The sequence below is a fragment of the Lupinus angustifolius genome, chromosome LG05 (genome assembly GCF_001865875.1).
Source record: "Lupinus angustifolius cultivar Tanjil chromosome LG05, LupAngTanjil_v1.0, whole genome shotgun sequence".
Taxonomy (NCBI): domain Eukaryota; kingdom Viridiplantae; phylum Streptophyta; class Magnoliopsida; order Fabales; family Fabaceae; genus Lupinus; species Lupinus angustifolius.
In genome coordinates, this window is record NC_032013.1 from 18487818 (window position 1) to 18512386 (window position 24569).

The window sequence follows — 24569 nt, forward strand, 5'->3', positions numbered from 1 at the left end:
TCCATTCGACTATAATCCCTCAGGAGCCAAGCATCCATTCACCGAGACATTTATGTCCTCACCCTTACCTAAAAACTTGACTTGCCAAGAAACATTGATCAGTATGATGAAACATCCGACCTACAAGACCACTTGGACGCCTACGAGGCGACTATGCTCTTTCATGGGACGATTGATCCTATCATGTGCCAAGCTTTTCTCTTCACTCTAAAACGCACTGCCTTATAGTGGTTTACTCAGTTGCCGCCAAATAGCATTGATCAATGGGCAACTTTAGCCGACAAATTCAACGCCCCATTTACGACGAGCAAAGAACAGTCGAGGTCTTCATACACCTTGTCCGATATTTAGCAAGGGAAACATGAACCCCTTCATGCATACCTGTATAGGTTCAATATATAGGTCATGAAGGTCCATACCTTAAGTCTCGATGTGGCAGTGCACATATTGGTCACAGGCCTGCAAGACGACTTTTTCAGACAAGAGTTTTTCCAAATACTCTAACCTGACAAGGGATGACCTCCAATCAAAAGCTCAACAATTCATCAACCTAGAAGAAACCCAACTCACTTGATCATCCTCCGACCATGCAACATATCACCACCCCTCATGGGAAACTAAAAGGCCTAAACTTCATGACCATCCTAAAGATGATCCACCACGACTACCTAAAAATTCTAAATTCACTACCTACACTACCCTTAACGCCAACCTCTCTAGAATTTTAAAAGAGGTTATAGCCACCCATCTTGTCCAAATCCCCAAACCCAACCCATGCAGGAAGTTAGGGACCCAAGATCGATCTAAGTACTACGACTTTCACAGAAAATTTGGGCACATCACAGAGGATTGTATCAAACTGCGGGACACAATAGAAGACTTGTTATAAGTCAACCACTTGCTCCACTCTAAGAACTTAACGGGAAAGTCCTCCGAATAGGGACCAAATAGACATGTATCGTTCCAACAATCGACGACAGAGGAGTCCGGTTGATATTTAAACCATCTCAAGAGGATTTACCGCATGAGGCACTTCTAGAACATCTCAAAAAAGATATGTTTGAGAAGTTATGCATGCCACCATTAGTGACTATGAGGGTGTCATCCGCGGTCATGACGACCCTTAGTCATCATCGCCAAGATGAACAACTAGAAGGTCGTAAGACTTGTTGTCAACTAGGGTAGTTCGAAAGATATTATGTTCCAGGATCTGTTTGTAAAAATGGAATGGCAGGACAGAGATCTATTGCCAAATGATGGCCAGATGGTGGGCTTCATAGGACAAGGAATCACCCCACACGTGTATGCAAACATCAGGCTGATGGTTGGTGAACAAGCTTTGACATAGACAATTCAAGCCAACTTTTTGGTCATTGATTGCAATTCCGCCTATAATGCCATTTTGGGCCGGCCAATGGTTAATCGCCTTGAAGCAGTAGTCTCAACACCATATTTATATATAAAATTCCTCTCCTATGGTCTCCCAGTATACACCGTAAAGGGGGATCAACATGGTGCCACGAGCCGTTATTAGATGAGTCTTCGGCCAAGTCACAAAACAATGAGGTAACCACCCCTAGTGAAAAGGCAAAGAAGCATCCATTTGGTTGAATTAGATGCCAGAGAAGACGAAGGGGAATTCCGACCACAACTAGAAGGAGAAAAAACTTCTTTGCAACTCGGGTCAAAGAAAGACAACTTGGTATACATAAACAATACCCTAACAAAAAATCAAAGGTCGAGGCTGGTTGAATGTTTGAACACCAAAAAAGACCTCCTCACTTGGTCCGCTCCAACATGTCAGGGATTGAACCTTCAATCATTTGCCACCGATTAACCACTCACCCCAGAGCAAAACTAGTCGCACAAAAGAGAAGAAAAATGGGCACTGAAAGAACAATAAAGGTTACCCGGAAGGTCTCTGAACTCCTTAAAGCTGGTTTCATTCGAGAAATTACTTACATCACGTGGTTGACAAATGTGGTGTTGATAATGAAACCATCCATGAAGTGGCAGATGTGTGTAGATTACATAGACTTGAACAAGGTGTATCTTAATGATCCATATCCCCTTCCAAACATCGATCACCGGGTGGACAACTTCTATGGTTATTAGTATCTATTGTTCATGGACGCCTACTAAGGTTACAATCAAATCCCCGTGTACCCACTAGATCAAGATAAAACTTCCTTCATTACAACTAAGGCATCTTACTGTTACACGGTCATGCTGTTTGGACTGAAAATTGTGGGGGCCACCTATCAAAGAATGATGAATAAGGTATTCAAGGACCATATCGGCAACATATGGAAGTTCACATGGACGATATGATCGCCAAAAGCCTTGTTGTGGAGGATCTTGTCTCTATTCTTAAAAACATATTTAGGCGACTGCACAAGTAGAACATGCGGCTCAACCCGAAAAAACGCACCTTTTGGGTGGAAGCGGGAAAATTCCTTAGTTTCTTGTTGACCAGTTGGGGTATATAAGCAAATCCTACAAAATGTCACGCCGTCAAAGATATGTGGAGCCCTCGCTCGGTAACAGAGGTCCAACAATTGAATGGTCGTCTGGCAGCCTTGTCTAGATTTCTTCCCGTAGCCTCCAAGCATTCTTTTCAATTTTTTCAACTGCTCAAGAAAAGTAAAAAGTTTGAATGGTCAAATAATTTTGAGAAGGCCTTCCAAATCTTGAAATAGTACCTAACTACCCCCTCCCCCCCGATATTCACAAAATCAAGGCCCGATGAGACATTGTATGTCTACCTCGTCGTATCTGATTAAGTTGTGGCAGCCGCCCCAATCCGAGAAAATAAAGAGGGTCAAAAACTGGTCTATTTCATAAGCAAGGCATTACAAGGCCCCCGACTCAGATATCAGAAATTAGAGAAGGTGACATATGCCCTCTTGGTGGTAGCTAGACAGTTACGACAATACTTTTAATCCCACCACACGGTGGTAAGAACCAATCAACCTATACCACATATCTGCATAAACAGGAGTTGGTCGGATGAATGATCTCCTGGTAAATTGAACTTTCACAATTTGACATCTACTATGAGCCCATGACAACCATCAAAAGTCAGGTCATCTCAGATTTTGTTGCCGACTTGACCACCCAGTCGTATACTTCAGGACAAACATGGACGATATATGTGGATGGGTCATGCAATCCCAAGGGTAGTGAGGCTGGAGTCTTGCTAGATAATGGTCGCAATATGACTATTGAATACTCATTGACCTTTACCTTCACCACGTCAAACAATCAAGCTGAGTATAAAACGTTCATAGTTGGTTTGCAATTGGCCAGAGAGGTCGGTGCAGAAAAGATAACTATTTGTAGCGACTCCTAATTGGTCGTCTCAGAGATAACCAACACTTACCAAGCTAAAGACGCACTATTGGGTAAGTGCCTGACAAAGGTAAATGAGCTAATGGCTGAGTTTGATGAAGCCTCAATCCTGCATGTCCCAAGAGAACAGAACATATCATCACACATACTCTCCAAAGATCAGACATTTGTCAGGCCAAAGGGAAGTGTAACACCGTGTTTTTCCGAGCACGTTTAATTAAGTAATTAGTTGTTAATGCATTAATTATAGAAATTAATCAATAATATTTTAGGCTAAACCTCTGTTGAGTTTTAGTCTTGTATTATAATATTCTTGCTTTCCCTATTTTTTCATGATTTTTGGAGAATAAAAGTTTCTGAGACGATTACGGATCGTTTTATCGAGTTTTCGCCCAGTTTTTGATTTCCGTAACTCAGAATCGAATTCCTACTTTTTCCGTTGGCTTCGAAATATTATTTCTAGTCAAAATAGACACCAAGTTTTCCGTAACTTATCTCTAGGTATTTTTCACATCGAAATTCAAGTTTCGATGTTTCGGGCAAAAAACCTAAATCGATAGATCGTAAATTTTTGGACGAAGTTACTCGGTAATACTCGGGCACGACTTCAGTTGAGAAATCACGTTGTATTAATCAAGTCGGAGTATTAATCATATCACGAGTCAATGACTTGTCAAACAAGCAAAGTCAAAGCTTCCATAATCTCCTAAATCACTCACCAAATCTCCCCACTCTACCATCATTAGGCATATCATCTAAGCTAGCCTAAAGCTAGATTGCCTCTCATTAATTTTCAGATTTGAGGGTGAGACTCTCCTATAAATACATCACTTTATCCTATCATTTTTACACTAATTCTCCTAAAGAAAGCTAATGTATTCGTTCTCTTTTTATCTGCTCCATTTTTCTCCATATACACCATGAGAAAATCATGATCTCTTAGTATGTTATTCATGGAGTTGAGTTTATGTTTGTTTTCTTTAAATATTTTGTAAGCCATGACTAAAGGGGATGATAATAAAATCATATAAATCTCTATATAGTTTTTGACTTATGTAAAACTTAAAATTTCTTCCTTATTCTTAGATGAAAAAACTATATCTTTGGATAAGATTAAATGAGTTTATTTGCTTTAGAAATATTGGAAATTATCGTTAATATTTGAATGTGTTTATAGCAATATATTACATAATCATAAAAGGGTAGAGGGGAATTGGCATACCTCCATAAAGTTAAATATCTAAATATAGTACATAATAATAAAGGATACAACTTGGAAAACACAAGGGGTAGCAGGTAGAGCAGCCACTGCATATAGAAGGATACATCATTCTCTCTCTTTTTTTGGTGGTAGCATCATCAAATCCAAGAAAATAAAAATTAAGTAGAATGAAAGCACAATGTAGAGTATGATATGGAACATTATGATCTACAATATAGCTGAAACAAAAAAATCTCATTAAATATATAATATTAGTCAACTAATTGAATAGAACAATTTAAGAATAACTAAATAAAAGACATTATACTAAAATATTATAGAAGAATATTGTATAATGGATTTAAATACTTGGATTAATCCTTATATGTTCACAAACTATCTTTGTTTAATAACTTCCAACTATCATTAGCAATTTGAGTCGTGCCTATGAGGCAAACCGGCGCCACTTCCATGTTTTGAGCGGACATGACATGAAAAATGTGTTTATCTGTCCTAAAATGCTCATCCAACATGTTTTTCTTCACCCATAGACATTTTAAACGGGCGAGCAGAGCGACCCACAGACATCAATAAATAATACAGTAAAAAATTTGACGAGCCAAGTATATCAAGAGTAAATCATGTTTTCGCAACTCAAGTGTAATGTAACAATTTTCTAAAATATAATATCTTACCAATTAACTACATGTCCAGTTTATGTAAAACAAAATGTTATGTTTTTTGTTTAAATCTCATTATCACATTATACATCCATATAATCTCAAGTATGATAACATGAATATTACAATATTTTAGCAGTGAAATAAAATATGAGAAATAATATATAATATCTTGCAATATTTCATGTACAATATCATTTTTAGTTTTTTTTAAATTTAGGGCGGCCCGCAAACCCGCCATACTCATGTTTAGGATGAACATATCATGATATTTCATATCCTATTTAAAAACACACATGCTCATGCCCACCCTAATTTTTGTGGACATGACAGCCCTAGTTGCCAATACTACTTCCAACACTAAGTACATTAACTTGGTCTAAATGTTAGGTCTACCATTTCATCCTTATTTGTTTAACCATATCTCTTTCTTTACGTAGTATTTTTTAGCTTCCAAAATAAAGCAAAAAACCCTTCAACCAAAACATAATACTTATTCAAAGTAAAGGCAAACATACTCACATCCAAAAATTTACAAAGCATTCCAAAACACAACTCTTCAACCAAAACAAAAGAAAACCCTTCAACTAAAACAAAACTCTTATTCAAAGCACAAAAATATGGAAAAATTTACAAAGCATTTCAAGAACACACATGCAAAAATTAGTAAAAATCAAATATGAAGAAGAATATTTAAGTATGAAAACAAGAAAATGGAAGAATCATACTTGGAAATGAAGGTCAGAAGCTTTATGAAGAAAATGAATCTAAATATCTAAAACATAGTATATTTTTGTATCTCGTTATGGTTAGAAGCTTTATGATGGACCTCACCTTTTTTATTCTCCTATCTCTTTCTCTCTTCACAATCAAAGAAAAGAAAATTTATTTTTCTCTTCAATCTCTCTTACCATTTTCTCTTCATTCTCTCTCACCATTTCTTCTACACTCTAATAAAATATAATAATTAAATAAATATCAATTATGGATAATATATTAAAATATAAAATATTTCTTGCCCAAACAGTGTGTTCTTGCGCAAATAGTGTGTTCTCGCACAAATAGTATCTTTACCATATGAATATTCCTTTTATAGCATCCTTCTAATAAATATGACTCTGAGGAATATAACCTATAACCTTTCAGTTCGAAAGTTGACCTTTATATCACAAAAAATAATATAATCTCCTAAATTATCATACCTATAAAAATATGACATGTGTCACAAAAATAATATTTTATTGATTTATAAGTGATATCTCAATTTTCCCTTAATGATTTGTTATAGAATATAATGTTAGAATAATGATCTTTCCCATTTATGAAAAGACAAACATATGTACTTTTGTTAATTTTTAATGATAAAAATATAATTTCATTATAACTTTAAGAATAATTATGTTATTAAAAATTACAATTTTTTTTATTTATTTTTTAGAAGCATTTATTTCCTAACTCACTTATTATTCTTCCATCACTAAATCAACTTGTTGTTGGTTTCTTTTCTATGTTATTATTCAAAACATTTTTCGTAAATAAAACAAAACAAGTTAGAGCAACAAAGACTAGACAGTCACAAAAGCCATTGTTTCTTCTTCACTGTCATGGCATCCTTAATCCCTGGCGTACTCTCAAAGCTTCTTGAAAACGCCGGAAACAAAGACGCGCGTGTCACCGGCGAGCACCGTCACGCGCTTCTCCAAGTAATAGAAATCGTCCCTTGTTTTTCCCACAACAACCAAGACCCATGGCAGAGCATAGGTTACTTCCTCAAACTCTCCGATTCTTTGCACTCTGCATATGTTTCTGTACCCCAAAACGACGCCGATTTGATTTGTGCAGATAAAGTTCAACTGGGTCAGTTCGTTTACGTAACTCGGCTTGACTCGGTTTCCAAAACAGAGTCCTCTGTTCCTGTTGTTCAAGGTTTGAACCCTGTTCCTAAGAGAAGAGTGTGTATTGGGAACACAAATGATTTGTTGCATATTGGTGTAAAGAATCCAACTCTCGAGTTCAGAAAATCAGTGAACAATAATAGAAACAAGAATGAAAACAGAACCATTGGTTTGAAGAAGAGAGATGAATCTGTTTCTGTTTCTAAGGTGAAGAAGAAGGAGAATGTGAAGGTGGGTGTTGAAATGAGGAGGTTGAGTTTGGATTCTTCTAGAAGAGTTTGGGATCATAGCCCTGTTTCTACTAAAAATGCTGCTTCTTCAGGAAGTTATGGGTCGAGATTTAAGTTCAAATCTGCTTCAAATTCACCTAATGTATGTGTTTTTTGTATTTTCAGTTTTAACAGTTAAAGGTTCTACCTTTTTGATACCCTTTTGGTTTTTCTTTCATTATATTGCATGGGTGTGGACAAGACTTGTCTAATGTGCACATTGTAGGAGACCAACCCTTGTTTCTTTGTTACTCTTTGTGAAGAGGTTTCATATAGTGAAAAGTGTTTGAATGTTTGATGCAACTTGGAGATTAGAGTTTAGTTTTCTGGTAGAGTGGTTATCTTAGGTCAAAGTTGGTTGAATTTTAAATTTTATTTATTTATTTGATATTTCATTGGAAGCACTGTTTCAGAAAATGTTGAATGAGGGCCCTCTACCTTTTTTGTTGTGCTTTTAAAATGCTTTTATGAATGTTGGACCAGGCAAACAGTGTTGTTTTTATTTTTTTATTTGTAAACCTTGGAATGTTGTTTCATTTTAGTAAGAATTATAGGTAATAAAAAACAATTTATTTGAACTACTCTGCATATCCATTGTTTGAAAGAAGTTTTGCGAATCGGTTTTTCAAATAACATGTTTGGGTAATAAATAGCCTCCAAATAAGTTAGTTCCATGAGTGTATGAAGACTGTGTCTCTGCAATGTAGTATTATAGAGTCTTTGGTTGGTGGAGGATTTTGAATTCTTTGCACTGTATATGGGTAGAGAAAATAATCACTTTGTTAGAAAAAGTTGATTTTTATGTACCAAAGATAATTGTTTTTTTATGTATCTTTCATATGTTACATTTTCTTAAGAAGCTGATGAGTAGATGTTGCTTGCTTTAGGTGATTGACAAAAAGGTTTCTCATAAAATTGATTCTCCAGTAAAATATCCAACTTCAAGTATCTCACCGCTGAAGAGTAAAAACGAGAACTTGTATCCAAAACCAACAAGCACACCTCCGAGGAAAAGTACTATTAAGTCACCACCAGATGCTGGCACTCTTCCCAGCCAACTTGTGAAGGTGCCTCTCAATATCAAGACTTGTTGTGATACCTCTACAACATTATGGGGAGATCTCCCACCTTCCATGTGTGACCTTAGAAAGGCATGTAACTTCATTCATGTCTGGCTACCATTCAAGTTTCGAACTTTGATTTCATCATTTCATGCGAAGTTTTGAATTTAATTCTTATCCTTTTGCAGCAAGTTGTTACTCGTAGAAATGTTGCTTTCTTGGCGGCTGTCCGGTCTCTTGAAGAAGCATTTGCATCAGATACTGTGATCCAATGCATGTGGTATAAATATACTTTGTACCTATATCATTATTTTGCTGCCTTTTTATGTCATTCCCACTTGTTTTTGGAATTATCTGAACTTGTATATTTTAACAGATGCATATTTTCTGTTATGGGGTATTATTGTTACCAATGCCCAATGCATTTTATCATATCATATAATGAACCTATAGGGCTTTTACACAAAAAATACAAAATCATTGAAATACAGGAAGGACCCCTTTTTATTTATAGTGTGTGCATTTGAGTGAAAAAAGAAGCATAATTTTGTGAATGGGGCTATTCTTAATTTGTTTGGGTACTGCATGGTTTTTTTGGTTAAACCTAATTGAGTGAGAGGCCTAAGTTGGATGTAGGCTCAACCATCTATACTGGCTATTTATGTTAATTATGCTTTCGGTTGTTGTTATTAGGAAGTATTCGAACTACTTCAATCTTATGGTAATATTATTATAATTTTCTCTTACCAGGAAGAGAAGTTCATCCACAATGAGTATATCTGTTGAGATGTTGAGTATTGAACCTAGTTTAAACCATGAGCTTTTTAATAAGATTAATATAAATTCTCTCGTACATGATTATCCTATCTTACCTAAACAGATGTTGTATTATCGGGATTCCTGATTAAATACGTCTTCTATTGAGAAGGATTCATATTCTTGGCCGTACCTAATTACTACAACTGCCTAGGCCTCCTATTTTATCATTTCAGATCAATGTCATTGAGTCATTTTCTCAGTAGAAAATTCATGCTTTTTTGAAAGGGTAGACACGCCAATCATAACCAAGCACATATTTTTTTATGTAGTTATGCAAACGCTGGGACTGGTTATCTGGTTCACGACTTTAGGTCATATTTGCAATTACTTAATATATGGTACTTTTCTCTTAAATTTTTTCACGGTAGATTGTAGCTCATTTCCCATTAAATCTTGATTGATTGAATTAATATGTTAAATTATACCCTCCTTAACTTCTACATGATCCCATCCCGGATTTTAAAGAATATTCAAGTAGTTTTTTAGTGTGCCAGAGTTAAAGCTAACAAGAAATTTGCAACTATGAAATATGAACTTGGGCAGTGTCCTTACAATATGATGCTTTAAGTTTGCGGATAATTTATCCCCCGGGCATTCTTCTCATTAAGATTGAGGGTGGAGGTTGACAATGTGGATTACACTAAATACTACTCAGATGATTCCTTATGACTGGCTATTATTTATTTATTTCCGGTCAAATAAAGTCCTTCATTTGATAATTGCATTGAATAAGATTACTTATAAACATCTTCTTTCAGCGTGTTTGCGGAACTCTGCCAGTCTTGTGGAACACTTTCTGCTGGATTACTTGTGAAACAGTTTCTGGAACTTAATCATAATTTGCAGAGAGCAAGAGCAGCTTTTGATTCCTTATTTTCCCCTCCTCTTGAAGCGAAGCCAAGTAGCCACTCTAACATACAGTATCTGGTAGAAGATGCATGTAAAGTTCCATCTAAGAAGAATGCTATATCTTGGGTACAAGCTGCCACGGGGACCAATCTTTCCAAATTCAATCTGTTCAGAACAAAAGAAAAAAGCGAGGTTTTAAATGGGGAGAAATGTTACTATGCTGTCATTGACAATTCCGACGAGGAAATGAATTCTGAGAATTCCTCTGCTGAAAACAAACAGAATCGAGCAGCTCAACCGAATCCCATGTCAAATGCAACTGCTAAAAGACTTCCTTCTTCAAAGCGAAATCTCGTGGTAGCCAAGAACAAGCATACCACTGACAAGCGTGACCAATCAAAAGAAAGTGGATTAAAAGAGGCAGCAAGTTTGGCAGAAAAACTGCTCGTGGCGTCTCGTGCATGGTTCCTGAAGTATTTGGAGGAATCTCTATGTAATGGATTTGGGTTGAGAAGTGAAGATGGCAGCAGTGAAATTACTTGTCTTCTTGGACAGCTAAAAAAGGTTAATCACTGGTTAGATAACTTGGAAGGTGAAGATAAGGTTGATCATAGGGTAGAGAAGCTAAGGAAAAGCTTGTACCGGTTTCTACTTGAGCATGTTAATTCTGCCATTGCTTCAAGTTAGTAAATATAGTAAGTACTAACAGAATTGACAAAATGGAGTGTACTATCCTCAACTGACACATTGCTTTGGACAGCTGACAGTGGTATTATAGTCAATATTTTAGCTGTAGATTTGTTTTTGGTACTATGACCATTTAAGGATCTTTCCACTAGTGTATATTTTAATCTAACTTTGTTAATGATGGAAGATTATGACCCAAGATTACCCAATTTTGATCTTTATTCTGTCCGTATGTGTTACTCTGAGTGCATGTTATATTCAATTTGGATTAACATCTAGGTCATTTAGAGGCTGAGGGCAATGGTTAGGTTGTCTAGCTTGTAACTTGGAGGTTATGTATTCAAATCCTGGAAACAATCTTTTCTCTTGTCAGGGGAAGACTGCATACATCTATCATGTGATGCGATGCACTGATACTTCAATAGTCTTCACCTATTTGTATTAGATATGTATATGATATTGATACTATTTGATACTTCAATAAGTACTCATAGCATATTGAAAATATTTTTTTTAAAAATAAATAATTTATAAATCCAATACTTTATAGATATTATCCGATACCCTTAAATATGTTTTCTCTGATACCTCATATTTAAACTACCATACAATAATATTTTAATAGAGAGAAAGACATGACACAATGAATTAAGTACAAGAGAGAAACATCATATTCAATCTACTAAGTGAGCTTGTAGCAAGAGAAAAAAGACAACATGCATATTGCATAAAGAATGAATAGGAAGTGCATATGTATAATGTTGATTATTGATTAAACAAGATTAACATTGTTCATATTTGTCGATACTAAGCAATTATTTATTATGACAATATGAATTTCATTTTTTATTCAGTGATGTCTTAGAAATATATTCCTTATTTAAAAATTAATAAGAAAAATTATATATTTATTATGCTTTATTAATTTTATGAGCATATTTTATATACATATTCCAAACATATCATATTCTATATTTTCAAGAAAAAGTGTATCAACGTATATGATATGTATCGCATCTAATACTTACATCTGTATCGTGCTTTATAGTATCGCATCTGATACTTATATCTGTATCGTGTTTTATAGTATCACATATGATACTTATATCTGTATCGTGTTTTATAGTATCTATCTTTCTCATACTCTACTTAGGTTTACCCTTTTTATTATCAATATACGTCATTTGCTTCCATATAGATGTGTATGGTTTATTTTCTTCATATAAATTATTTGGTTAAGGGATGGTGGGCTTTAACGAAGCAAAAGTCTTGCCTCCTTGTGATCTCTCAAATATTGAAAATAACATTTCTCCTTGTGGGTTACCATTTATAAATGATATGGTTAAGTGGTTAACCTTGGAGATCTTTTTTCTTTAACAATCTATAGGCACGGTTGTGCATTTTGTTGCATGTCTGGCTGCTATGTTAACACTTGACATCCTAGGATTCATTGATTATATTTTTCTGTTCTTGATTTTGGTAGGCCATGCAAAAAAAAAGTGACACTTAACAAGCTAGCACTATAATTTCTGATGCAGAATGTTTTAGTAACCCTTAGCTCCTAATATTCATGCCTTCATTGTTGTCTTGAGTCTTGCAAAGGGTCCCCTCTATGGCATATATCATGAAATCCCATAATAGAAAAAGCAAGAAACTCTTGATAGAATATTCATATAAGGGTGATACCAAGTGATTAACTACATCAAAAGCTTAAAAAGTAAAGGCTGCTTCTAGTGTGAAGTCACCTATTCCATGAAAGGAATTCATATTTAGTTGGTCAAAAAGTATGGTGTATGGGAGAAAGTTGATCTTTGAGTCTGTGTCTTCTCAGCAGTTGTTGAAGCAGACATTCCCAATGCCTTCATTCCTCTACATGACTTCATGTGTTTGTGCATTCTCTCTGGCTGGAATGATTTCCCACATTGCCTGCATCATCATGCTCTATTTATTTATGGTCTCTCATCTTTCATGATCACAATTAAAGGCAAGAAATTGAAAGTGTGTCAACATAATATGGACCATAAAGTATGTATAGGTCATTGAAAATCTAAATTAGACACATTGAATGAAGATGCAAGAAACCCACCCATCTATTCTATTTTAACAATAGCCTCCACAGCTAAACATCACAATCTGTTAATCAATGTCAATTTGTTTAATATTTTATATTGTTATAAGATAAAAAGGGTGAGCTGAGCACAACAATAAAGTTGTTGTTTAATAACCATGAGGTTGCAGATTCAAATCCTGGGAACAGTCCGTTCTATTTGTGACATGTGGAGATAAGGTTATATACTACCTTTCTTAAACCCCACTAAGTGAGAGTCTTATGCACTAGGTACGTCTTTTTTAATTGTTACCAGATAAACAATTAAATTTTAAATGTAATAACCCAACCATCTGACACTTTTGTTACTTGTCCTTTCAATGCAAAGATCATATTTTGATCTTCTTTATTCCTTTCGAAGTAAAAAAGGAGTCAACTACTGCATCTGGTGCAGGCACATCCACTAAGATGAGCAGCAAGCAGGCACTGATAACATCTTATCATATTTTTCTTCAATCACTGTACTACTATATCCTTCACCAACAATAATAACAATCAGACTATAATTCCACCAGGTGAAATCGACTATATGGATTGAAGCAAACCATCTTCAACCAATATGGTCATAATTTTTCATGCAAAGTTTGTCTTCTCAATACATTGTTGAAAAGCTAACAAATGAAACTATACTCAGGAGACATGTTCCATCACTTACGAGCAACTCGGTCTACGAAATGATTTTTTAGTAGTTTGATTCATGAAGTCACCTAGCTTTTTACTTCTCATGTTTGTTTCCCCTCCATCACAGCTTTTTCTGTGCAAAAAAATCATCCAACCAAATAGTACATTGTTACTTAAAATTATCATAAAATTATAAATATTCTTAGTCTGATTTATGATTAGCTTACCTATCTCCATATTCTTGCTGGTGATGATGATTCCATGAAGTACCAAAACACCTTGATGATCCTCCCAATGAGTCTCCTTTACATAACTGGGCCTTATTTTCTGGTTTGTTTTTAGGCTCCTTGGAGATACCTTTTAATGGAGAATTCATCAGGACCAAGGCTGCATCATTTGTTTCAACAGTACTACAAGAAATCCAATTGCGAAATACGCTCGAAACTCTAGTAGAATTGCTTCTGAGCTTAGTATAAGAGGACTGAGATGAAGATGATGACGAAGCCGAAGAAAAGGAATACTCTGCTGTATCAGTTTTATTGTGATCATCTTTGTTACAATTCTTAGTCAAAAGATTGTGATACAAAGAAGGGAATGATAAGTTCTCTAATTTCTCTTGGTTCTCTTCATTGAAACTCTCTTTGCCTGTCCACAAAGGCTTCTCTTCTTCAACCTTAGAAGACTCATCATATTCATCACTCACTGATGAATCTTGGCTGATTTCTGATGACACTTTTGTCGGAGTATCCGTTTTCGATTCGTGAATTCGAGATTGTTCTTCAAGAGATGGATGCTGCTGGTGCAGTTGGTGCTTATCTGCAACTTGTACTTGAGGTGATTTCTTCTCAGACAGTATATCAGTAGAAGTTTTCTTTACATCAGGTGAATGAGATTCTGCATAATCCAAAAAGTTACACCAACTTAATGAGTGTTAACAATAATAATAAAGTCTATACAATTTGGAAATTTCCATGTATAGAAATTATGGGTAGCCATAGTCAAATATTAATGTGAATATTAAAAGTGGGAATAGTGATTTATGTTAAAGTACATACCAAAAGTAGTAGGGTGGATTTGTGATCCTTTGAGGACGTATTCATTGTCACAAATGGGAGTTAAGAGGTCATCATCAAACAGGTCCTGCCACACATATCCACTCTTGTACCTTCTGCCATTCAATAATTGTCAGTAACAAGTTGATCATAGACACACAAATAGTACTAATAAGGCGTTGGTCTAGTTGTGTAAGGTCCCGTTAGATTCCAGGTTGACCAAAAGGTCAATAGTTTGATTCCTGGACTTGGTGAGCGGACAAGGATTTGTTGTCCCGAAGCCTATCTCGAACCAATCAAAATGAAGCAAAAATAGAAAAAAGTTATAAATACTTAATTTTTTAATTTGACATAGGCATATTTTGATTGATCTGGGACATACGTGTTTGAGAACAACAGATCCTTACCCGAGGGATACCATTGGTTATATACACACATATAGTAAAAATTGCAAGTGAAAGCAAATGAGGTAGATAAAAATGCACATAAGCAAGTAATGAATAGGAAGGTATGATTCCACAACCTCTTGTAGGACCAAGCAAATGCTTCAGGCAAGTCTTTTCCTCTCAATTCCCCTAGCCATCTCTTAACATCTTTTAAGAGATAAAAGGCAGTGTCAATTGAATCAAAACTATAGTCACAAGAAATTCGATAATGCATTAACAATGTAAAAAACTGAGTACAGAACATAGATAACTCACCTCGGAGATAAACCCCGTTACGAGTTAGATGAAGAACACGAATGAGATGAGGATGTTCTGCACGACCACCCATGTGGCTGAGGAAGTAAATGATATGCAACCTTCTCACTTCTCCACCTTTGGCTTCCATGCCTCACTCTTTTTGGTTTGTTGTTGCTTTTGTTCCACTACACACCAACAAACACACTCTCAACACTAGCACCAATACAATTACTCTTCTTTTGAGGCACACAACATAAACATTAAACAACAACCCTTTTGTTACTATGATTCAAAATATTATAAAAAACTTAGAAAGCATGCATCTAACATAGAAAACACCAACAATAGTTCTATCTTTGTCTCTCTGCAGGCCTGCTACACAATGAAACTGATATCCCAACATAACAACCTTAATATAAAATAATCATTACCATTTAATATAAGGTTAATGTGAATATAATGTTGGCCTGCTAGCTACATGATACATATGTTATGCTACATATTTCAACTTCATGGCGAATATAAATATAAAAAAAGATGAGAACTTTAAAAGTATGGAGACTAGTATAGTGAATAATAATACTAAGGAAGTGGTTGGTTTGTGTCCTAGAATGTTGTTACCTTTTTCCCCCTTCTTTCTAGCAGAGAATGGAGATAGAGAGAGAAGGGTAAGAAAAGTATGTATGAGAATTGACCAAGTTTGCAGCTATATAAGGATATAGTTATGGAGTAGAATCAGCTTCAGGGAGAATCATCTCATATCTCGCAATTTATTGATGACTTAACACAAGTTTTCACTAATATATAATAAAGTGTAATAATGGCTAGATTTTGACTCAGCATGCATCATTATTCCCCAAAAAGCTCATTTCTGTTTCTTCTTTTGTTTCGTAGTATGAAAGCTTTTACTATAAACCAACTATGTGTGAGGGTAGTAGTGTAAAATTTTGCTAGATTCAGGATGACCCAAAAGTCAAAAGTTTAATTAGTAACAACCACATACCACAAAAGAGAAAGAGATTAGTTCCTAAAAAAAGGTGAAAAAATACAACTGATAATACTAATAAAAACTTTTACTATAAATCAAGAACACGTTCGTCCAATAGTATTACGTCTCATTAAAATTTCAATTAGAGTCACATTATATAAAAATTATTAATTTCATATTTTATATGTTATATATATAAAATGATGAATCCTCTCAACTCTCATCTAATACTGTTTTGGGAGATGATAATAATTATATCTTTCTTTTATCATTTTATTTTTCATAAATTGTAAATATGAAATCTCTTAATTGACTTGCATTCTTTCTGTCCAACCTTAGAATTTCTCATGCATTAAGCAACAAAAAAAAAAAAAGAAGTTACCATGCATTGATGTATTTTTTTTACACGAGAGTAATTTTCATCCATTATTAATTTTTTATGCAACTCTAAAGTTCACAAACCAAAATAACTTAAACCAATTTGAAGGATATGGCTGATATGTTATAATTAATTATAATAAATGATCAAATATTGGCTTGAAATTAGCTAAGAAATTTTTGCTCAAACTTATAATTTTGTATAAATTAGCTAAGAATTTTCATTTTTCCAACTGATCTAAAATTTTAGCTACATGACCATTTCAAGTGTATATATGCTCTTGGTTCGGAAAGTGACTATTACAAGTTAAAGATGTATAACAAGTACAACGAAAGAGAAAAGACATCAAACCCATATGCTTGTCTTTGCTAACAAAATGGAGCACAAAAAAATAGAACCAATGAACAAAAACTAATTTTGAGTTTGATTCATTAAAAATAAAATAAAAACTAATATGGTGTTCAAAATTTTTAAATATAGATTAAATTAGTTAACTTTAACATCAAATTAGGTCATGTCAGGTGTTATGAACACATGCGAAAAATGATGAATTTGACCATTATTTAAAATTCGTATGAACTATTTTGGATTTTTCAATTTTTGAGTAACTAAATTGGTAAAGTCAAAAAACATGAAGACTGAAATGTGTATTTTCCTGCAAATAAATAACAATAATAGGGACCTATGGGTATTGACAGTATTTGATGATGGATTTTCTTATTCTTTTGGAAATTGGCATCTTGGTCAGGATATACAGTTTTCAGGCCTATGGAATAGAAATGTTTGTTAAAGAAAAAGTGCAAACATAGAAACCAAAAACATAATTTTGAGATTGGTCTTTTTTCATGATGTCGAGATCCTATTTTGTTTCTATCGTGTGGGTAGGTGGCTTTCGGTGATTCCAATGCAATTGAATACATGACATACAAGTTTTTGTCTTTGTTAGAAAAGTTATGTGTAGTAACTTTTAGATATTGGTCAAAATTTACTTGTCCATTTTCATGTTATTATCTCCAAATCAATATTGTAAAAACCATTTTGTACCAGTCGGTTCAACCGAATCGGGCTCCTAACCGGTACATTATAGGTATTGAACCGGTCAAGTATCAAAATCGGTCAAAAATTCGTCAAAATCGGTGAACAAGCCGATATTTTACTAAACCGGCCAGTTTATACACATATATTTTTTTATTTTAAAAAAAACTTAAAAACTTAAAAACCCATTACAATGTGAGTCATCTTTCCAACCTTTCTTCAACACTTCAAGACACATGTTTTCAAGCCCTATATAGATTACACTTTTTGGTTCCTAACATTCGTGTGTAATCTTAGTGACATTTGTGTAATCTTGGAGTAGTGTCTGAAAATAGGATTTGGTGGAAAAATATAATATCGATATGAGACAACTTCGACTCCTTGGTGTCAAATATTAAAACTCCAAATTTATTTGTTTTGTAGAGTGAGTTGTGAACTTGTGTCATTTATTTATAATTTGCGGTTGTTAAGTGATATTTTTGGATTAATATATATTTTGTAATTTAGACTTTGAATTTGTTAAAGACTTAAAGTTGTTTGTTTATGTGAATTTTGAGTAGATTATGAATATTGATTATAAATTTGAGTATCTACCTATTTGAAATTTTTTTGTTATTGATTTATATATATATATATATATATAAATATAAGTAGGTATATCTGGTTTAACCGGCATGCGGTTTAATTACTTAACAACCGATTGAACCACTATATCACTATACTAGTATCCTGACTAATTTGATAACCAGTACAGTCCAAATAAATTATATTTCATTCTTGATATTTGATGGGTGTAATATTAGAAATTCATAATTTCTAATTAAGGTGACATTATATATTTAATATAATTATATTGACTATTTATTTTGGGTTACTAAACAAGTGATCTAATTATTGACAACCTATAAGACTTTTGAAAATGATAACGGATATGAGCTTAATGACTAGATATATATAAACAATTGATTTATATGAGATAATGAGAACTCTATAAGTTAACACATAAGAAACAATTATGGTCTCCAATACACCAAATCACAAATAGTTTCCACTTCTCCTCATGAGAGAGAAAACTCTATCTGATGAGAAATTAAGGATTTGGTTGAGGAAAGTCATCATACCAAAACTCTATCTCAAAATGTATATCAAAGGAGTAGATATGAGAATATAGATTTGGGAATGACTTTAGATCCTTGTTTTATATTATATGTGAGAATCATAAGATTCAAGATCATATGATTGATATTTCACCAATCATAAGGAAATTTCTAACAAGTGGTATCAGAGCTTTAGGTTCTGAATTTTATGATTATCCATTAAGGGTGGTTTTCCCAAATTTTTTATGAACCCTATTTTCTAAATAGGAGGATTTTTATACTTCTATTATTGGTTATGAAAATTGGGCATTTATGAATAATAATGATAACTTTCATGTGCTTCCGCTTATTTGAATTATAGGTAATTTGTATTATGAATCTCTGCAACATGGGTTGAAGTATATATTATATATGTGCATGAACATTGCATTAAATTTTATGACTCTCTTAAGCAATATGTATATTATATGTGCACTAATATCTTACTCTTAGACATTGACTTTTGTCACTTTGCAATTTTGTGATCTGTTAAAGTATATGTATAAGATATATATGGGTTAAGACGTGTTTTTATTTTATACATATATAATCTGGAATTCATGGCCTTATATATATTGCGAATTAAAATATACATATATTCATATATAATTGTTTCGTTGTTGTGATGTCTGGAATTACTGATTAAAGTTAATATATATAATGATTACAGTTAATGCTTAAAATTATATATGCATTACTATGTTAGTGTGTGAAAGTGTGTATATATAATCTTACATATATGTTTTAAGATATGCAAGATCATATTTGATTTGGAATTTCGATAATGATTTGTATCTACTTTTATGTTTTTCAATCTGGATCGATTTTGCATTATATTAAGATTGCGTACATTTTTATGAGTTGAAATATATATAATATATCTTTTTTGATTTGTAATTATATTTGGGATTAGATTTTTTAATCGTAAAAGATATCAAATCTGAAGGTTTTAATTCCAAGATTATATTTTTTATAATGGACTCATGTTGTTTACCTTCTGTCTGATAATTATTTTTGAATTAATTGATGCAATATGTTGCCAAAATAACATCTATTATAGATATTGATTAAAATTACACAGATAAGTATAAGATTATTTATGCGAATTGTGTTTGACCCAAAGGAAGATACAATTTGGCCAAATAATAACATACTTGTGATGATAAATATGTAACAACCAAAAAGTTTTTTTCATATGAATAATTGTCGGTCCAAAGAAAGACCATTGTTTGACAAAACTAATTACTAATATTTGATCATTATGTTGAGAGTACCACTTACAAATTAATTTCTCTATCCAAAGACTAAAAATTGATGTTGTGTTAGGTATCTTATGATGGATCTATTATGTGAACATGTCTTATTTTATATATATTATTTGACTTGTTTGTTTAAATGATTACAACACTTATGGTTTGTTGCATTGGTTGGTGGCTGATTGCATTATTAAAGGGTTGCTATTGTTGAAGAATTATTTTCGTTTGAACAATGTTTTCTGTCATGTTTACTCATGTATAGAATGATAATATTTTTTTAATGAAAAAATTCAAAAGGAACATCTCTGGAATTCAAAACGCAGATCATTGTAATGTGAATGATGCAATGCTACTAATAGGCTATAATAGATATATGTATTTATATGTGGATATAAATAATATATGTTTTGGAAGTGTCGAATCAAACTCAACTAAATGGTTTTTCTTTTGGAAAATAAAATTATTCGATATTTTAAGTGAACCTATTAAACATGAAGTCACCAAAGTGATATATTTTATGTGAATTGTCATAATAAATGTCAAATTCTAGTGAATATATATTCATGTGAGTATTAATCGGCCCAAAGTAAGATTATTATATAGTCGAATTATATACACACATGTGATGATAAACATGTGATTATTATATGGTTGCATATGTGAAGGGTAAATCAGTCCAAAGAAGAGTTTATTATTTGACATGCATTATGATCAATGTTTGATCATTACAAACAAGGGTATCGACCCAATGGAAGATTACTATTTGGCATAAATTACAAACATACTTGTAGCAATAAATATGTGATAATCATATGGTTTTCTATGTGAATAATAAATCGATCCAAAGAAATGCTTATTGTTTGACACAACTGATTATCAATGTTTGATTACTACATTGAGTGTACCATTTACATGTTAATATTTTGTCCAAAAACTGAATATTAATGTTGTTTAGGTAACTCGTGATGTGCCTATCATCAATTGAATTTAAGTATTAAAGTTAAATGAGTTTAATTGCAAGAATGATTGCAATTTGTTTTGTTCTTTTAGTAGCTGCAAATATTTATGCTCAAATTAAGAAAATCATCTCATTGCTCAATGGGACAAACTTTAAGATCTAGAAGGAAGCCGAAGAAATTATTCTCGGCTGTATGGATTTAGATCTGGAACTTCAGATAGAGAAAATCATTTCTACTTCGGAAATCCTCGATGAGGTTAAAATTGAGAAATGGGAACGCTCTAACCTATGTGTATAACGATCATGAAATGTTATTTTCTAGAAGCATTTTGAGGCTCTATTTCTGAGAGTCAAAGTGAATGAAATTCGTTGAATAAATATAACAATTTTTTGTCAAAAATGAAAGGGCAGAGACAAGTAGACTTTTGGCTAAACTCATCTCGATGAGGTATAAAGGCAAATGGAACATAAGAGAGTATATTATGAAGATGTCTAATCTCGCATCAAATCTCAAGTAACTTAAGTTAGAGCTTGATGATAACTTGCTCGAGCACATAGTTTTGATCTCGCTTCCTGCACACTTTGGACAATTCAAAGTGAGTTATAACACTTAGAAGGACTATGTACAAGAGGAAGGGAGACTGTAGAGAGATAAGACTAAAAATGCCTATTTAGCTATGACATCTCAGAATAAGAAAAGAAAGAACAATAAGATGTTGTGAAAGGGATATTTGTGTTTTCATCAGAGAATGTGAAATTGTTCTGCAATACACTATGCCAAGCAAACCTAGCATGAAGGGTGTTGTTGAACGATTAAACCGAACTCTTAAGGATATGGTGAGAAGTATGATTAGTCATTCTTCCTTGCCAGAGTCTCTTTGGAGGAAGCGTTAAAGACTGTAGTTTACATCCTTAATAGCATGCCAAGTAAAACAGTTAACAAAACCTCATATGAGCTTTGAACTGATAAAATACAAATCTTAAAACACTTGCATTTTGGGGTTGTCCAGCTGAGGCGTGACCTTATAGACTGCATGAAAGAAAATTGGACTCAAGAATAGTTAGTGGCTATTTTGTTGGCTATGTTGAACGATCTCAGGGCTATAAATTTTATGATCCCATTTCAAGACTTTTTTTTAGACGGGAAATGCAAGATTTCTTGAGGAAGTTGATTTTGGGCGGAAAAGAACATAAGGAATGTTATCTTTCAGAAAAAACCTATCATTAATGGTGAACAAGTTCTTTTGCCTATTACCATTCAAGGAATAAATTCGGTAATAGAAGATAATGTTCAGAATATTGTTCCTGGCAATATTCTTGAACAAGACACAATGAGGTTCTCCTTCAAGTACCTATAGAACAAATTCAACAACCTCAAGAAGTAGAAGTGTCATTAAGGAGATCCACTAGAGAGAAGAGAAGTGCAATTCCTGATGATTATATTGTTTTTCTTCAAGAATATGAGGATGACACCAGGTTAACAGAAGATGTTCCATTGAACTTCTGTCAAGCAATGAAAAGTTCTAACTCTCAAAAGTGGATCAATGTCATGAATGATGAGATGAAGTTTATGCATGATAATGATATTTGAGATCTTGTCGAATTACCTGAAGGTGCGAAACTTATTGGTTGAAAATAGATATTTAAAACCAAGAGGGATTCAAAGAGTAATATTAATAGATATAAAGTTCGTCTAGTTACTAAAGGCTACACTTAGAAAGAGGATATTGATTATAAAGAAACTTTCACTTCAGTATCTTTGAAGGATCCTTTTAGAATAATATTGGCACTAATAGCTCATTTTGATTTAGAGCTACATCAAATAGATGTTAAGGCTGTGTTTTTAAATAGTGACATTAAATAAACAATATATATGGTGTAACCAGAAAACCTTGTGTCAATTGGCTCAAAGTCAATGGTTGACAAATTAAAGAAATCCATCTATGGCCTTAAACAAGCTTCTCGTCAATGGAATTACAAGTTTCATCAAATTATTACCTCGTATGATTTTGAGGCAAATAAAGTTGATGATTGTATGTACCATAAATTCAGTGGGACTAAATTTATATTCTTGGTATTATATGTCGATGATATACTGCTTGCGAGCAGTGATATGAGACTATTGCATGATACCAAGAGATTCCTAATGGAGAATTTCGAAATAAAAGATCTTTAAGAAGCTTCTTTTGTATTAGATATTCAGATACTAAGAGATCGCTCTCAAGGTATTCTAATGTTGCCACAAGAAAGCTATATAGATAAAGTCCTAGATAGATTTGGCATGAAAGAAAGTAAACCACAAATACCCTATAGTTAAGGGAGACAAATTTAGTCTTGAAAAGTGCCCCAAAAATGACCCTGAAAGATATGGGATGCAAAAGATTCCTTATGCATCTACAGTAGGAAGTCTAATGTATGCTCAAGTTTAACATGTCCTGATATATCGTTTGTCATGAGATTTTTAAAAAGATATTTGAGCAATCTTGTAATGCATCACTAGAAGGCAGACAAACGTGTTATGCATTACTTAAAGATAACAAAGGAGTGCATGATCACTCATAAGAGGTCTGAGAATTTAGAGATCATTGGGTACTCTGGCTCCAATTTTTTGAGTGTATGGACAATAGACACTTTACCTCTGGATATATGTTTATCTTTCCTGATGGTGATATCTCTTAGAAGTCTGCTAAACAGACGCTCATAGCTCTTTCAACCATGGTTGTGGAGTTCATGGTTTATTTTGAAACATCATGCTATGATATATTGTTGCGGAAATTTTGTCATTGACTTACATGTGATCGATGGTATTAAAAGACCACCGATAATTTATCATGACAGTAAGTCAACGATTATTTATTCCAACAATAATATGAGTTCTACAAAGTCAAAAGTTATTGCCATCAAGTTTCTGGTTGTTAAAGAAAGTGTTCAAAATAGACAAATTTTCATAGAGCATATAGGGATAAATTTTATGCTAGTTGATCCATTGACTAAGGGTTTGGTATCTAAAGTCTTTCATGAGCATATTGCTCATATGAGTATTGCTCCTTAGGATACCTTAGTTTAGTGGGAGTTTATATGTTTTATGACTTAATTTGGACGTCATATATAGTTTTATACATAATAAAGTTGATGGTTTATTGTTCTATTTTGAACTTGTATATTGTAACTATTGTGTTGCAATTATAGAATTGGGATTTATCTCACTAAAGAATAAAGAAGAACCAGTTGGAAATAGACATGTTTGAGTTAACATTGCATGAAATTTCCATGTCACTCATTCATATTTGATATATGTCATTAAGTATATTAATATGGTGATCATCGTGTTTGAGATACATTTGAATGTGATGAAGGCTGTGGTGGTTCCATAGTTGATATATGAGATGAACCAGATTGTATTAAGGAGAAGTCTAATTGTAAATAGCATACAGATGCACATCTAAAAAATATGTGATATAATTGTTTCAGAAAAAATATGAAGTCCAAGTGAGAGATTGTTAGAAATTCATAATTTCTAATTAAGGTGAGCATCATATATT

The 24569-nt window shown here is 33.3% G+C and overlaps 2 protein-coding genes across 6 annotated transcripts; one reads left to right on the forward strand and one right to left on the reverse strand.

Annotated features, from left to right (window-relative positions):
• Nucleotides 6788-11018, forward strand: LOC109347962. Its single transcript, XM_019588106.1, has 4 exons — nucleotides 6788-7499; nucleotides 8284-8547; nucleotides 8646-8737; nucleotides 10035-11018. The coding sequence occupies exons 1-4, from the start codon at nucleotides 6837-6839 to the stop codon at nucleotides 10810-10812; spliced, it is 1797 nt and encodes a 598-aa protein (XP_019443651.1). The 5' UTR covers nucleotides 6788-6836; the 3' UTR covers nucleotides 10813-11018.
• LOC109347963 lies at nucleotides 12433-16056 on the reverse strand. Of its 5 annotated transcripts, XM_019588108.1 has the most exons (7): nucleotides 15897-16056; nucleotides 15294-15460; nucleotides 15116-15185; nucleotides 14596-14708; nucleotides 13768-14434; nucleotides 13575-13673; nucleotides 12433-12738 (listed from the first exon to the last, which is right to left on the reverse strand). In XM_019588108.1, the coding sequence occupies exons 2-7, from the start codon at nucleotides 15421-15423 to the stop codon at nucleotides 12582-12584; spliced, it is 1236 nt and encodes a 411-aa protein (XP_019443653.1). In that variant the 5' UTR covers nucleotides 15424-15460; nucleotides 15897-16056; the 3' UTR covers nucleotides 12433-12581. The 5 variants fall into 5 exon arrangements, with proteins under 5 accessions (XP_019443653.1, XP_019443654.1, XP_019443655.1 ...); XM_019588109.1 differs by lacking the exon at nucleotides 15897-16056 and having other exon boundaries at nucleotides 14596-14705; nucleotides 15294-15752; XM_019588110.1 differs by lacking the exon at nucleotides 15897-16056 and having other exon boundaries at nucleotides 12631-12753; nucleotides 15294-15753.

What these genes read in the sequence shown, in the direction of transcription:
- LOC109347963 (XM_019588108.1), bottom strand. Translation starts at nt 15,423, where the DNA reads ATGGAAGCCAAAGGTGGAGAAGTGAGAAGGTTGCATATCATTTACTTC. An exon ending in TAACGGGGTTTATCTCCGAG is followed by an intron (nt 15,186 to 15,293) that starts GTGAGTTATCTA and finishes ATCTCTTAAAAG; the next exon opens with ATGTTAAGAGATGGCTAGGG. An exon ending in TTTCGTAGACCGAGTTGCTC is followed by an intron (nt 12,739 to 13,574) that starts GTAAGTGATGGA and finishes ATGATGATGCAG; the next exon opens with GCAATGTGGGAAATCATTCC.
- LOC109347962 (XM_019588106.1), top strand. Translation starts at nt 6,837, where the DNA reads ATGGCATCCTTAATCCCTGGCGTACTCTCAAAGCTTCTTGAAAACGCC. An exon ending in CCATGTGTGACCTTAGAAAG is followed by an intron (nt 8,548 to 8,645) that starts GCATGTAACTTC and finishes ATCCTTTTGCAG; the next exon opens with CAAGTTGTTACTCGTAGAAA. An exon ending in ACTGTGATCCAATGCATGTG is followed by an intron (nt 8,738 to 10,034) that starts GTATAAATATAC and finishes ATCTTCTTTCAG; the next exon opens with CGTGTTTGCGGAACTCTGCC.